The 16142-nt window shown below is 37.1% G+C and overlaps 1 protein-coding gene across 1 annotated transcript in view; it reads left to right on the forward strand.

Moving 5' to 3' along the window:
- PTPRN2 (protein tyrosine phosphatase receptor type N2) overlaps positions 1-16142 on the forward strand; it is a 663063-nt gene that overhangs the window by 163999 nt on the left and 482922 nt on the right. Inside the window, exon 6 of the mRNA XM_054190602.1 lies at positions 8417-8530. Coding sequence (XP_054046577.1) covers positions 8417-8530 — 114 coding nt within the window. The remainder of the gene's footprint in view (positions 1-8416; positions 8531-16142) is intronic.

The following is a 16142-nucleotide window of genomic DNA, read 5'->3' on the forward strand; positions in this document are numbered from 1 at the left end:
AATTAATGCAGAAATCCGTTTTGCTGAACATGTTTCCTTGCAGAGTTATTTTTGCCTTGGGAATACAGATGCAAGAGCAGCTACAGTCTGATCACACAGTGAAGACATTGCCAGCACCAAAGTGGTTCTTGGCACCAACCGAAAATGTAATGGGGATCCTTGAAGTGACTGAAGTACATCTCAGTGATACTTGGAAAATTAGTGTGCATAAATAAGCATTAGTATATTTGCATCTCATTGCTTTCATAAATAAATTCCTAGTCCCTTCAGTAACCTCTGTTCATAAATGCACATTAAGTAAAACCAGAATTGTTCATGTTTCATCATTCCCTATTGCTCTGGCTTAATTTTAACCAGTGCAAGCAAGAGGAGCTCCATTACTCTTCCAAGAGGCAGTTGAACAGCTTCAGAACAGTTTCTCTCTGCTTGAAACTTGTTCTGATTCAGAGTGTTCATTTTTGTCTTTTCACTCCATTTCTCCCAATAATGCCATAAATAATTAATCAACCATGTTGCATAAACTTTTAGGCTTTTCCCATAATCGGATAGTTCAAGGCTTAAGGATCTATGTGGTTACCTCCTTTCTTTGCTTTTTCTTGGAACATTTCTGGTCTATTCCTATCTTTCTGGTGGTGATGTGGTCAGAATTTGGTGCAGTATTCTGTCTTTCTTGTGGAAAAAAATAGCTTTTTCTAGATGGGGGGTGGAACAGGGCTCAGATTTCTCACTAATGAGATAGCAATGTAAAATGTAAACTTACGTGTTAGTCTTGCAGTCCGGTGACTAAATATGCTGCAGAAAAAGAGATAGCTTTATTGTAAGCCTACTAATACTTGACTTATACTTGAATTTAAAGTATTTTCCCTCTTGGAGGAGGATTTTTGGGTTTAAGTCTTTCCTCTCTTTTCTTTCATACCAATATCGACAACAACAAAAAAAAGGAATTGCTGTTCAGATGATTTTGATTGCAAGCTCTTTTTTCTTAGAGATATCATAGCTAATATTGAATATGTCGTTTTGCTTAGAAAATTCCTATTAATGTATTACAGTTAGAGCTTCTTGGGTTTTTGTCAAAGGTTTTCTCAAGTCTGGGTTTGTCTCTGAGATCAAAAGCAGAGGCAGATGGCTTCTGTGGCTTACAAACTGTAGTGGTCATCTGGATGCGGAAGATGTTGATTCAGTCACTGCTTTATAATCCTTTTTTGTTCTCATCATGGAGCCAAACCCCACAGCTTTCATTCCACATAGTTACCTAGGCTGTGGAAAATTCATGTTTGGTTCTCTAAGAAGTAGCGTGCTATTTAAGCATTACTCAACTGGAACATTAGCTCTAGCAGCAAAAATTTAAGACTTCCTTTCTTTTCATCTCTACTTTTTCCTTCCCTCCAACTCCCCCCTGCCCTTTCCTCCCAAGGCACGGCCATTATTGCTGTAGCTGGGAGGCCTGCGTGCGACCTGGTAGGACTCAGGTTCGTTTCTGTGCTCTGAATGGCAGAAAGTAGGCATTGAAATCTGCACCTCTCATTCTCTTAGCTGAATAACTCAACTTAGGGGCTTTTTGGAAGCAGGGAGCACCTCTTTTCATCGCGAGCCTGCTATCCTCTTGCTTTGTTAAAATGTAGCTAGCTTTTTCACCGTCCTTTCCTTCCCTCCTTTCGCTGTACTCAAGAGAGAGCAGGATTTTTTAGTTACTTTCTCTACAATTTACATATTTCTGTTGTAACTTAAGAAAACCTCGCAAGTGAAAGTGTGCATAATATTTTGGGATCGTACGATCCACCACTTAAATTGGCAGGCTAGCACAGAAATAGTTCCTGAAATGATATTTCCCGTCTGTTGAAGGTTATATCTTTTTTTGATGAAGGAAGAACAGAGTCCTCCAGAACTTGCTCTCAGAATTACTCCTTGAGACAAGGGGACTGTAAATCCCAGAGGAGCTCTTTGCTCTCAGACGTGCCTCGGGATGATTTGGATCTTCGCAAATCCCATCCCTATCACAATGTTTGCACAACAGCTAACGAATACTGCTGTTAATGGGAGCTTTTATCTTTTAATGCTGGCACTGTCATAATCACTAACATCCCATCCAAGTCTTCCAATCAGCAAAAACGTATTTTGGGGTTTAGGTTTTGGGGTTTTTTTTGGTCAAAAGCAGATGGGCCATCCACATTTTTCCTTTAATATCTGTGTCCAAAGATGCGAGGAAAGGCATTAAATCTTGTTACAGTCCTTTTACAGGACTGTTAGGTGGTCTGGCTTTGAGCAAAATTTACCAAGTTACCTTTGCCTTCCAGGCAGTGGTTTATTAAGTAGCTGAGGAAAAGTGTATTTACTGGACTGTTAGTAAGAGTATCCACTGCATTTTCTTATTGGTTAATTTATTTTTTTTTTTAATTTTAGAACATCTTATAATGTTGTTTTCTGTTTCCTGTGGTGCTTCTCTTAAATCTACCACATGAATCTACAAAAAATGTGCTTTGTGTTTTATTTACAGTTGAGGATTTACTTTTATTGCACAATGTTTCGTGCCTTACACACTAGCAAAAGCAGAACGCCGCCACATATGCTTTTTAAAACAATCTGTATGCGCTTTGCTTATTTGTCTTAATAACGCATTACTTCTAGAAAAAGTAGCTTAGGCTTTTTTTTTTTTTTTGTATTGCATTTCTTAATTCTAAATAACTGCCTTAAAAACTTCCACATGCCTATCAGCCATATGGATAAGGAAGGCTGAGGGTGGCTGTGGCTGCAGAGCTGTGTATTCCAGATGATGTCAAATGGATCCGAAAGCAATAAATTTCGGTGGTGAAAAGCGTGTGCTCCGGGACCGACCTCTGAGCACCAAACTGGCCACTAGATGCCACTCTTACTGCTCCGAAATGGAAACAACCAAGGACTACCGAGGCTGCATAGAGATAAGCAAAATAAAATGGTAAAAAGGTTTTAAAAGTTTAACACGGGGAGATTGCCTCCTAGGAAGGCTGTGTTCTCCGTGGAGCGCTGCAGGTTTGGGATGCAGTTAACCGTGATTGCAAGCAGCAGCTTTTCTGCCGGACTGTTGCAGTGAGGCTTGTAAGCATTGGCTGTTTGAAAGCATTGGAGTAATATCTTCAAAACATTGCATGAGAAATGACACTGTAGAAGCCACTGTTGCTCTATCTGTGTGATCTCCACCTCACTTGTAAAGAGAATTTAAAAGTAGAGGTATAAATTATGAACAAATCTTTTTTAATAAATGGAATATTAAAAATATGCTGTTTGCTGAAAAGCTTACTTGTAAATGTTGAATGTGGCTTTGTGGACTATATATTCTGAAAGAAGCCTCCTGGTATGCAACTTATGTCCTCTTCATGGAACTGTAACATTTTTTATTTTTTATTTCTTTTGGAAAAGGATTTTGAAAACAAACACCATACTGGAGAGAAATAGTAGGGAGAGAAGAGTAAAATACCTTCACAATCTCCTTCATACTTCCTAAAACATTTAACGTCTGTGACCTTGAAGTGCAGTATCATGAGACTTTTGAGATGCAAATATGGTTCCCATTGGAAAATGATTTAATCTTTCCAGTAGGCAACTCGGGTTATAAAACATCAAGCACTGGCCTTTTCATTAGTCCTGGACTACTCTTGGACCTTACAACACCTTAAACCAATAGCTGGGGGAAGGACTGTGAAGTAATGTCCATATTGAGTGAGAAGAAACAATCCTTTTTTTACAGAAGGTTAAGTTGCTGAAGAACGATGCCCCCTGAAAACTCTGCAGAAACATTAGAGAAACATTAGAGAAACATTAGAGGAAGTTTGTTTATGCAAAAGCATAAATGATACAGTCAAAGGTGGCAGCAGGTTCCATTTCACACACTGCTGGGTCTGTGGACTTTTTTGTTTAAGTTACGACACAGGAACAAGGCATGATGCCTACAATATGGGGAAAACCTTATGTTTTATACAAAGCTCTACTTTACAATTTTTTAACAATAGTCAGGTAACTAGGATAAGGAAGCTGAAGTGTTGGTCGACCCATGTATGCGAATCCTGTCACGTTCTGGAGAGCCACCGCTTCCTTTCTGGCTGCTGCAGGAAGTTTGAAGAGCAGAAGAACTGGGTGCTTCAAAGCATCCGCTTAAAGGCTCCTTTCCAAAGGTCACCTGTCAGCACCATGTGAAAATTTCACTGCATGTAGATCTAAATAATTAATTGCTGCAAAAGACAATCTTTTAATTTACATCTATCAAGCTTTCATTAGCCTGCAGACAAACTCCAGTGTCTCTACCAGTCCTTGTAGCTTTGCTCAGTAGCAAAATACACTCAGCAAGAACTCATGCTTTTTTTGCTGGTATTATTCAAAACTGTGCCAAGTCTCGTATACATCTCAGTTTCAATTGTCAGATTAGCCATACTTGGTGCTTCCAGGACAGGATATGTTTCTCTAGCTAAGGACAGCTTATTATACACTGGGTTTCTTTTGTAGGAAACACTACTTAAAATGAATTGAATGAACCAGCTGCCCATGACCAGTCTTGCCTTCAAGGTGAAGGTGGTCACTCAGTGCAAGTTTCCAAAGACTTTTTAGTAGCTGTTAAGCACATGATGCCTGTCTGTCTGAACCAACTGAACCTGTTCACATAATCAACTCTTCAAAACTGTGTTTCAGACTATAGTTTTTCATGCTCTCCCTTCATATGATTCAGTACATAGACGTCAGTCACGAATGTAACGTGGTGCTTCCTTCCTCAGTAAGTAATAGAGATCATAAATGTCCACTAATTCATCGCAAATGGGCAATAATAATGAATTAAGATGGGAGTTTTCCATTTGTTTGTATCCCTTCCTCAAAAATCATCCTTCCAGAACTTGTGTTTTGACTTTTCACTGTTTAATCCATCAGTTGCATTTTTTTCACTATAAGATGATAAATATTCAGTGTAAATACATGTATCATGCTCCAGGATATTGTCTCTACTAAATCTGTCACTATTTGAGATCTTTTTGGGCACCTGGGTTACGTTAAATTTGTGTCTTTTGATGTTGGCATATAACTTTGTAATATATATTTGTCAAAATTCAAGATTTTAAATAGCAGCTTGTAAAAATTTATGCTTGCATTTTTTTTTTCTCAAACATTAAACCTATTAGTAAATAGCCAAATACAGAAAGAAACATTCCACTGTCTCCTTGGGTATATTATTCTTCTGTTTTAGTCACTTCTTTGGAAACAAATGTAGAAGCCGTCTAAAAGTCAACATTACCATGCTGTTAACGCAGATGTTTCCAGGTCTAAGTATAACTTATAAGATATTACTATGGAAATTTCAGATACTATTTGGTAACGGTTAGCAAATGATAGCACTTTAATAGCAACCATATGTGTATGTTGATCAGTTGTCTCAACCTTTCCTCATTCTGGGCATGTGTAAAGAGCAGATGTCTTTTGCATATTACGTTCCTTCTTAGAATACAATTTTAATCAAAGTTCAGTATGAACACACTCTTCACGGCTATAGGCATACAGTGGATGGTGGTTATTAAAGCATCATTCATACTTTGAACTTCCTCTGCTGTATGACATTTACTGTAAAATCTGGGAGCTTGTCCATTTTCCTTTTTGCTTCATGACAACTTTGGGCAATTTGCTTCTAGCAGCCCTCGTTAGAGGCTGCTGGAAGTCAAACGGGTGCATGAAAGGGTGCTCGGACACCAAGGTACTGCAACATCACCCTGCTCCAGCGTTGGGGGCAGCTGGTCTGGAATGACACAACATGTGTTTACTCTCTGTAAAGATCCCGGTGGTTTTGGATAGTCCATAGCAGACTAGAATGGACAGTTTTTAAACATTAGCTGTAATTTAAGCGAAAATGAAGTTTGTGCTGGACCAAAGCCATTATTGAATTTGGGCCACATCTGCCAAATAGATTTCTTGGAAAGAAAAAGAGAGGGATCTTTTACAAATACTTTTTTCTAAAGTTGCTCTCCCCTGCCACTCGTTCCCCACAGTCTATGTAATTTTAAGAAGGTTTAATTTAAAGGTACCCTGAAAATTGAACTCTCAACCTCAATTTAATTTTTTAGGTTTTAAATCGTGCCACAGAAGCCTTGCAATCAAAAAATAAAAATTAAAAAAAACCAACCCCAAACCAAAACAAACACAAATAAACCAACCCCAAATAGAAAAACCTGTGCAAATTCCTACTTTTTAAAAAAAAACTACTGACCTGAACTAAAATCTACTATTTGCACAACTCCAGCCCAACTGTAATCCCCGCTATAAAGACCCTCTGCATTTTAGAGATGGTATTTGCCAAGCGCCCCTTGGAGCATGCTGCTCCCTCTCAGCTCTCCTAGTACCGCATTTAGCAGAGCAGAGCCCTATTTGTGATTGCAGCCTCTTCAAAGCTTATTATGCCCATATTTCAAGTACAAAAGCCAAAATAACTTGCAGTTCCTCCCTAAGCAGTCCTAGTGTTTTGGGGTAGATTGTATAATGCAGCTCAGACTCGTGCTAATTGTTGATTTTAGAATTTAAATAGGTTTTGTTCTATTCAAAGGCGGTAGGTTCAATGTTTCTGAAAATTCGGTTTTTAGAAGAACAGGTTAAGTCTCTTTTAGAGTTTGTGAGTGAATTAGCTTTTGAATTATCTTTAAATGATACTTAATACGAAAAACTGTAATTCATGCTGCGTATGTATGCTTTCCTGGACTCTAAAATAAGGTCATAATTATTTTTAGGGTACGTTATCTTTAAAAAATCATGGAATGTAAGTAGTTTATATAAACATAGATACTGTCCTGATTATTTGTGGCCAGTAGTGGTGGTATTCCAAAATAGAACTGGCTATTTCAAGTCATGTTTCATTTTGAACAATCTTGTTCGTAGACGTTAAAATGTTCTTCTGTTCCTGTCTGAATCAAGACCTTCTTTATTCCTGCTATCCATCCATTTACAAGTGACTGATATTTATATACTATGCTTATTTCCAACGGAGGTGAATATTTTAATCTGCTGTTAGGCTGCTTTATACATCATACGGCAGAAAAACAAACCAGATCTGTGTATGCGGTTTCTAAAATAAACCTAGCTTCCAATAACAAAATTAGACTCAGAGGTAAGTTTTTAATTTGGATTAACTTAATTTGGCAGTTGTAAGTGACAGGAGGATTGGAAAGGCAAAGAAAGCAAAAGTTGGCTAATTTCAATGAGGTATTTGTGTTTAACAGTGAAGGCTAATAATGCCCTTTTTCTGCATCCTGGATTGTTTTATTTTCTTTTATGCCATTATTTGTGTTTCGTGAACAGCTGGGCCAATAGTTCCCATTTGTAGTCTTTTAGCTCTGTGAAGCAGCAGAGAAAGTAATGGACGGTTGCAAATTAATACTTACCGTTATTTTCTGCTAATCTGTTGTAACTATCCTTTTTGAGCATAGATGTAATATCAGAGCAGAAGTAATTACTGTGTTAAAACTAGTACTGCAGTAGAAGATTTTGCTAATTAAACTTGTTGCATTTAAATTGCTTCCTTTGGATCACTATATAGAAGAGAAGGGTTTTGAACAATAAATGAAGCCACTTTCTTTTTCTGAGGCCTGGAATTGCAGATGGTCAGATTGTATGTGAAGCACCTAGGCTCTGAATTAGTCTTTTGTATGAAAGGGAGAAAGGTAATTTGAATGTTTGAACTCCCTGTTCCTCCCACACATACACAGGAAGCTTGTCTCAAAATGAACAATTCTCTAAATAAAGACTAATAAGAAGCTAAATTAATTAGAAGGTGTGATTTGAAAAGACATTGATGAGAAGAGTCTGTCATTTTAGACAAATGGAATGGAGCTAAATAAATTAGGCCACATTAATATCTCATTGTTCTGTGAGCAGCTTTCTTTTATTGCATTCATTAGAGGGTACTTCTTGAAATGAGCCTTTACTAGCCATTACGGATTCAGTTCTCATTTACCAATGCCTAACACACAGCTCCTGCATTAAAAATGTTTCAGCAAATCCTCATCGTTTCTGCAAATTAATATTTATATTTCTGGATGCTGCACTTTTCATCTGCAACATAGTAGGCACTGAGCATTAATTTTTTTTCCCCACTGAATAAGCTCCCACTGAGTAAAGAAGTCTTACATTAAAAGATTTGGGAGCAGAAGTCTGAGATTACTTTATAAAATAAACTGTATGCATAACTTGTACAATAGAATCTTCCTCCAACTAATATTCTTTCCGGTATTTATTTATTTTGGTAGAAAATACCCAGTCCCGTGACTTCAGTAGTCCTTTGATAGCTTTTTAAAGTGTCTTTTAAAAGTTTCCTTCAGTATATAATTAGGATACATTGGAAATGCGCATCTCATCACACATTTCTTCCTCTCAGAAAACGAAATGTATATTTTTCCTTTTCTTTTTCTCTCTCCTGCAGATGGAATATTTGGGAGATGTCAGCGAGTGCCAGTAATAGACATCTATAAATATGACATTTCACCCCCTGTTCTTCAGCGCCTAAGGATCATCCTGGAGAAGCTCTCACACAGAGGTACAATAAAAACTCTGGAGTAGGGTTAGTTGCACTGGGGGTTACAATTATTTGGTGCTCCCTCTGAGGTGACGTCTTCAGAAGTTTTCAAACACAGTGTGTTTCAGGCCCAGTAGCTCAGACTTTATAAAAGTAAAAAGCTTTATGACTCACTGACTCTGCAACAAGGACTTGGTGAAGCAATTTCAGGAGAGGTGCTTTCTTTTTGTGCAGTGCATATCTATGGCTGACGCTCCATACAATAAAATTGCAGCATCTATGAATACTGGTGTCATATAAATAAATCAGCAGGAAAGGAAAATAATTTGCCCTGTATACTTTTGCAGGGTGCGTGAGTAGAAAACATGCAACTTCCAGCAAGGTAGAAACAGTTCTTGACTTTCCAATTAATTCATATAAGTAGAACTGCTCTGATTTCATTAAAGCAGCATCTACTGTGTTCCTTTTAATTTTTATTCAGCTTTCTGAAGTTAATCTCTGTGCTCTTTCTGAAGACAAAAAGGATGTTCTAGCTTCTGAATGGCATAACCTGAACTAACAAATCAAAATTTGGATAAGCAAAAGCCAACAGGGTGAACAAACTTTAGGTACCAATACATGAAATATACCTCTGTTGTAAGCAGCTGCAGGACGAAGAAATCTTTGTGATCCAAATTGTTCCAAAAGGATTGTTGGAATAGTTAATTACAGTTAATTTTGCACTTGTATCATCTGTGTGGATGTTTGTTCCTAAATATTTTCTAGTTACAGTCTCAGTTACAAACTAGTAATATTGTATTAGCATGATGCTAGTTTAATTATGAGAAAAAAATTATTTCTTAGAAGTTCATGCCTATACTTAGAGACTGGACTTCTAGTTTGGAAACCACTCATTTAGAGGATTCAAAAAATTTCAGGGGATTTATTTCCTGTCCAGCAGCCCATCCAAATGAAGCGAACTTGACAAAATTTGATTGTAGTAACTCCTGGCTGATTAATGGTTACATGTGAATTGTACTTGTGGCTCTTTCACTTGTCATTTTCTAAAGGCCAAGTTATGCAGGAAAATTTATGAAAATACTGTTTAATCAGGGCAACATTGCATGAGTTGAAAAGGTAGTACCTGCTCTCTGGATATAGTGAAGAAGGGGGGCAAAATTCATCTCACTAAGGCACTTACATTGATGTCTACATTGATCATGCTTGCATGGACAGTCAGCACTCACTCACGCTGCTCCAATATTGGTGGTGAGTCCTATGTAAAGATTCCTCCACAGGGATGTCAGAGGTGAGACCTGCAGGAGACCCATGCCCTTGTGGAGGGGCTGGTGGGATAGCTCAGGCCGTCTCAAATCTTACTTACCTGTCTCCACCTCCCTGACTACCGTAAGATTTTGGTTAGTTCAGCTGAATTCGTGTGACCTCCCCCTACTAAGTGCTTCTCTGATGAATAAACAGACCTTCCCTAGGATCTCTGTTATCAGCAGCCCCCCTCCCTGCATGTATCTGTTGCAGTAAACTGCAGTATGCTTCTTTTAAGGAAATTTGGGCATTGAAATTTGGACTTGTCTCATATTTTTTCATAGCAAGAGAATAACAAGGAACACACAGATTGAAAACGTGGTGGAGAATGAAAGTACTTTTGCTTTTATCCTTCCTTACTTATGACATTTAGAGGTACATACACAAAAGTGTATATGCTTTGAACTGATGTAAAACTTTTGCGGGCAGTTTTTGTGGCCTGTGGGTATCCCAGTGATGAGAATCTTAAACATATCTGTAAAAGATAATAGAATGCTAGAACGCCCTTGTTCAAATGATTGATGTGATAAAATCACTTTTTTCTTTTTTTTTTTACTCTCAGTATCCTTGGCAAATTCTGAAATGCTTAGTGAGGACAGAAATATGGAAGGAGTAGAATCAATACAGGCTATCAGATTAATGGATTACTGACATCAGGTGGCTCGGAAAGAACACTCTACAGTTTGCTGGTGCTATCAGATGTAATACATCCAGCCCTTAGGTCATGTTTGCTGGCTGTGATGGTCACTTGCACAGTTAATGCTCTTCTGCAAATTGTGGGCAAAACACTATGACCGTTTCTGCAGTATAGATAAGCAAGCATTGGCAAGCATTGGCAAACAAAAGTGTTCCAGGTAACCTCAAGAAAGAACTTCACTTTTTCAGAGGTCTTATTTCTTTTATGTACATAATACCCAGTTCGTGTCCTTTCCAAAGAGTACTGGCTAGCTCTGCTTGGTGATGCCCGGCTTCCATAGGAGGGGCAGGGAACAGCATCTCTTCTCTCCTTTCTGTAAAGGGCGGGACAAACTTCTCTTGGAAGACTGTATAGTAGGTCCCGCAATAAGTAAAATTTTTAATAATCTCTATATTGAGCACTTTCTGTTTTTATTAGACAGATATACCGTCAAGGACCAGATACTTTGGAAGTTATTAACCTGAGTGGTTTTCTAGGTTTTTATTTATTTATTTATTTATTTATCTATTTATTTATTTTTCTAACATGACTCGGTTTTTCTTTTTTGTTTCCTTCCTGATGCCTTCTTGTAGTATTACTGATTTCCTATTATTTTGTAGCAACAGTCTGTTGATATCTATTGCCATAGGATTAAAAATAATAATCCCTAGAAAGCCTTGTAAAATTTATGTCCTCTCGCTTTCCTATTTGCTGATCACTTCTAAGTCATATTTGCCTGTATTTGAATCAAGGTCCAAATGGAAGATTGTATGGTCAGGTGCTATAAAACAAAGGACAACATGATATGAATAGTAAATATCATTTGTGATTCTGCCAGCTCAAAGTGTTTACTACAATAGGAAGCATACTACAGAGGCTTGGATGAGTGACACGCTTGATGATAATCTGTTTAATAAAGGACTTTGACTAAAATTGAATTCAGGTTTCATAATGATATAGTTTTTATGTCTTCTTTACACATTGAGCCTATCTTTGTCCACACTATCTACTAGTAGATTGATGATAGAAATGAATGCCTTGGAATATTAGAGTTTGCTACAAAGAAATGATCTGTTAGCATTCAAATACTCCTGTTCATGGCATTTTCACTCGCTGTCCTTGAGTTGGTCAAATCTTTCAAAATACCCTTCAGGAAGAATATTTTCTGACGATTCAGTTTTTATAAATGTGACTATCTATATGGGAAAAGCCCTTCTCACAGTTGCTGAAACATGATGAATCACTTTCTGAAATTGGTAGCGCTATAATTTATAATTTATGAGGAGTTAAAACATTTCTCATTGTCTGATAAACAGAACAGCCAAAACGATACTGTTTAGATAGGACTAAATCATTGGAAAAGGGGAATGAAGGAAGTATCAGCACAAAGGGGTGAATGAGTAGTGCCTGAAGGAAATGGAAATATTTATCCCTGTGGTTGATCTTCTGCGTCCTTTTGTCCAACTTTAGAGAAGATACTTCTTGGAATATACCAAGGATGATAAATCAACTATACACTTCCCGGTTTGAGCTAAAATGCATGAAATAGTTTTTTAGCTTAAATGGATTAAATAGATTATAAAATGTTTTGTTTTCTTCTTATCCCAACAATATTATCATGAAGGCAAAGTGATCGCATCACTACGATTCTTAGCAAGACTGTGGAAACATAGTTTCACGCTGATGGTTGACCTATAAGACTAGAAGCATGGAAAATGAGATAGGAGGACTAATCACAGTACATTATAATTCAAGCAGGAATGCACAAAGAGTACTTGAAATATCAGCATACGCAATAATAAAAGAGAACAGTAGTATTTCTCAAGTTGCTTACTCAAAGAGGGATTTACATTTGTTTCATAGAATAGTTTCTAACCTGTGATTCAGACGAGCTGATAACATGGTACGAACTCTGTGAAAGTGCAGCTGCCGTAGCAATGAGCATTACTAGAAGAAGGAGCTCAGAGCTGGAGCCTGGAGGATACACTTCCTTAGAGACATCAGAACAAGGATATTTGCTCGGGGTCACAACAAGTGTCCATCTGATTCTGCCTCTGGAAGTGGCCACTGTGCATGTTTAGGGAAAAACTGTAAGGAAAGTTCAAGCACACAAAAGCGTTTCACAGTGGTTGTACCTTCTCAGCGTTGCGTGCTTGGTGGCGTACGGCTCTCCTGAGCTGGAAGTCATCTTTTTGTGTTGGCTGTATGCCTGGTAGACACTGTTTCCAGCACAGTTCAATAGGATACTGTGTACTAGAAACAAGGCATTTTAGACTAATAATCGGTAGTGTAGCTTCTGTCTTCTATTTTACTTAAATTTTAACTAAATTACAGCTGTTGTCACTTCATTGCAGAAACTGTGCAGCATGACTATTTGGAAAAAAATAGTCAGATAAGTGGGTTTTTTTTGTTTATATATGTTTTGGAGTCATTATTAAATGATTCTTGAGTATGCTTGTTGCTGCTTAATTTTTTCTGTAACACCTTTTTGTTCTAAACTATACTTTCAAGCAAAGAAATTACTTTTGTGAAGAAAATCCTGCTTAAGTTATTCAAATATCAACAGTGTCATTAGGAGAACGAAAAAGAGTAGGATACACTTTTAAATTCATTTAGCTTAACTCAGCAAGATATTCTTGAGAGGCTCATGGGCTCTGGAAATAGGCAACAAATTTACAGACTATTTGAAAAAAAAATAACACTTTTTTCCTCATTTGTCTTCTTTGCAACCCAGAAAGCTCTTGACAGGGAGAAAAAACCCCAACCTGTTCTAAATTAATTTTAACCAGTTAAGTGTAAGGTGATTAATATAACTTTGCTAGAAATAATTTTACACTCTTACAGCAAATTTGTTTTAAAAACTAAAATGATTTACAATCAGTTAACTTGAAAATTGAAATGAATGTGACTTGTCACATGCAGCTTGTGAAGTACGAAAGGGTTGCTAAATATTTCAGTCAGGACTATTTTTCAAGGCGAAGTATCATACTGCAACGAAGGTAACGGACTTGAAAGTAAACCTTTATAAGCTCAGTTTTGAAATAAACTTAAAAGGAATAATGCAGTTCTTGCACATATTTGCAAGGTGATTATCACATCATTACGGAGGTATATGGAAAGCTGAAAACAAGTGAGGCAGGAGAAAACAGTTTTTTGTTTAAATTCAAATGTCGATATAAAGGAAGGCAAACTCTTCTTTTGGCCTCCAGGAAAAAAAATAAATCTGTTTTTACTTGAATAAAGCAGTGAGTTTACATCAAATTTCCCAGGCATCAGCTTGCTCCAGACATCTGTGCACTTAACAAATTCTTCTCCTAGATGGCTGCTGAAGCCAGGAATTGAAGCATAAACCCCATGACATGCTACACTGGAGGAACTCAGCCGGGACTGGACGTATTTACCTTCTCCTGGTATCACTGTCACGCTGTCTTAACTTTTTGGCTCAATGGACAATAACATACTGAAAAGGTTGCAAAAAACTCCTGCCTTTGTTAAGTGCTAAAGCACCACTGATATCTTTTGGTCTTCAAAACCTAAATAGAACTTCAGAAAACTAAGAATGAGTTTCAGAAAAAGCAAGAAGTTTTATTTTATGGAACGGCAGAAAGAATACACTTTGAAATCTGCTTACCAGACATAATCTGGTATGTCATTGACTTGCTCTTTGCCATATTAGACACTTATGAAAAATGTTCATTCCAGGAAATTGGTATTTGTGAAGAATGTATTTGCATTACAGAAATTGATTATCGGGGTAAAGCAGATTCTATGTATTGAGGGAAAGGTATTTGAAAGTGCAGAAGAAAACTTTTTAATATATATTTAGTTTTATCTGTGTTCGTAACACTCTTTTATAAAGCTTTTTGATTTTGCATCATTTGAATATTGCTTTTTTGGAAGATAAGTATGTCAACCCAATAGCATCACATTGCTTTTGTTTAAAAAGAATGATCAATCAGAGAGTTTACTTGTGTTTTTGATAACACATTAACTAATATCTTTGACAGAAAGGAGAAAAGGTCTGCATGTCTCCTTTGTGTCATGTTTCTGTCAACCAGCAGTGACAATTGCTGACTGGGACCAGAATGCATGAAATTCTTTGTGGTCCAGATAGCTTTACAGCTCTTTTTCCGAAGGAAACATAGAAATTAGCGGTAATATAATGCAAATACCAAAGGCTGTCGTTCAATTCCTGCCTTGCCACCTTTGTTTTGAAGATCTCTGCGGCACCTTATGAATTTTAACCTCTGCATCAATGCTTAGTCTTTTCCATGAAGCGTTTTGTGCCGGCTCGTACACAGTTTGTTCTCTTTCTGATCTTTGAAATTTGGAAACTGTCTCTGCTTCTTCTTCCTGTGGAAGAAAGTAAAGACGCCTCTTCTTGTTCCAATTGGAATTCACTGATGAAGCTCGCCAGGCCTCCTCTGGTTGGCCTTGGATGGCATTAGAATGAGCAACAGCTGACAGCAGAAAGTCTATGTTAATTACTCATTAACATGCTTCCCTCTTAATGATGTCACATGTGGCTCTGAACTTCATTCTTATTCTCAGATCATTTTTTAAAAAAATGAATGCCTTCCACAGGACCATTGGACTGGGCATACACTGGGCTTGAAGTGATATGGGTACATAACATATTTTTAAGACACACTTGAAAACACAGAAATCAAATTGCAGTTCATTATCAGTTCCCACACTTGGAATGTGAGCAAATATCAATTCAAGCATGAGATTACCTCTTTAGCTGCTGTATTCTCTAATAATGTTACTTTTAGAAACTGTGAATAACAATATAGCATATCCAAACCAATTATGCCATTTTGTACCATTAATCTATAATTATAGCACATTTACATATTCAACATAAGACTGTTTTTTATCATTGCACTACCAGTGTTTTCTTCCTTGTTTGTTTATTACTAGGGAATTTGTTTTCCTTTTCTATTTCTATATTCATTGCATTTCTTTATCTACAGATTTTATCTCTACCTATTTATCTCTACATTGCCTCACGTTCTTTTAAGATATCAACTCTTCATGACACCTTCTATTTGACATTTTTAGCTTTATAATAGGTACTCTAAGTTCTGACACGTTTAGGCTTACTTTTTCAAAATCATGATTTTAGTCTTATTCATACAAAACCTCAATAGGTAGATCATGTCCGTCACAGTACACCATGGCATGACTGAAGCTTTACCTTGTTTTAGTAATCAGTATGAATTCTCACAAAAGTTTTTTTCCCTTTGCTATCTAGAAAAAAAATACCTTTTTCGCTTAAGATGTTTTCATTCTTTATCTTCTGGCTTTGGCAGAATGCTTCTGACAAATGTAGCAGTTTCCTGCAAAGGCTGGGAGGTAGTAAATATCTTTTTTAATTCCACTTGTGTTTTCTCTCATGCTGACTCTTAGTATATACTCACTGTATTTCCCAAGTTTCTCCTGTTTTGTTTTGCCTGTACATACGTGTGTGGTCATGGATAGACAGTGCAGTTCATGATATTAAGAATCGTACTTTCCCTCCAACAGTTGTCCATTGCTCAGTTTCTCTTTTGCACCTTCCCATAGGCTTAAAATTGCAAAAAGGACTTTCGTCCCATTTTTAGTCTTATTTCTATTGACATCTGGTTTCTAATTAAGCATTGCACAGACCCG

This window comes from Rissa tridactyla, chromosome 2, assembly GCF_028500815.1.
Source record: "Rissa tridactyla isolate bRisTri1 chromosome 2, bRisTri1.patW.cur.20221130, whole genome shotgun sequence".
Lineage (NCBI taxonomy): Eukaryota > Metazoa > Chordata > Aves > Charadriiformes > Laridae > Rissa > Rissa tridactyla.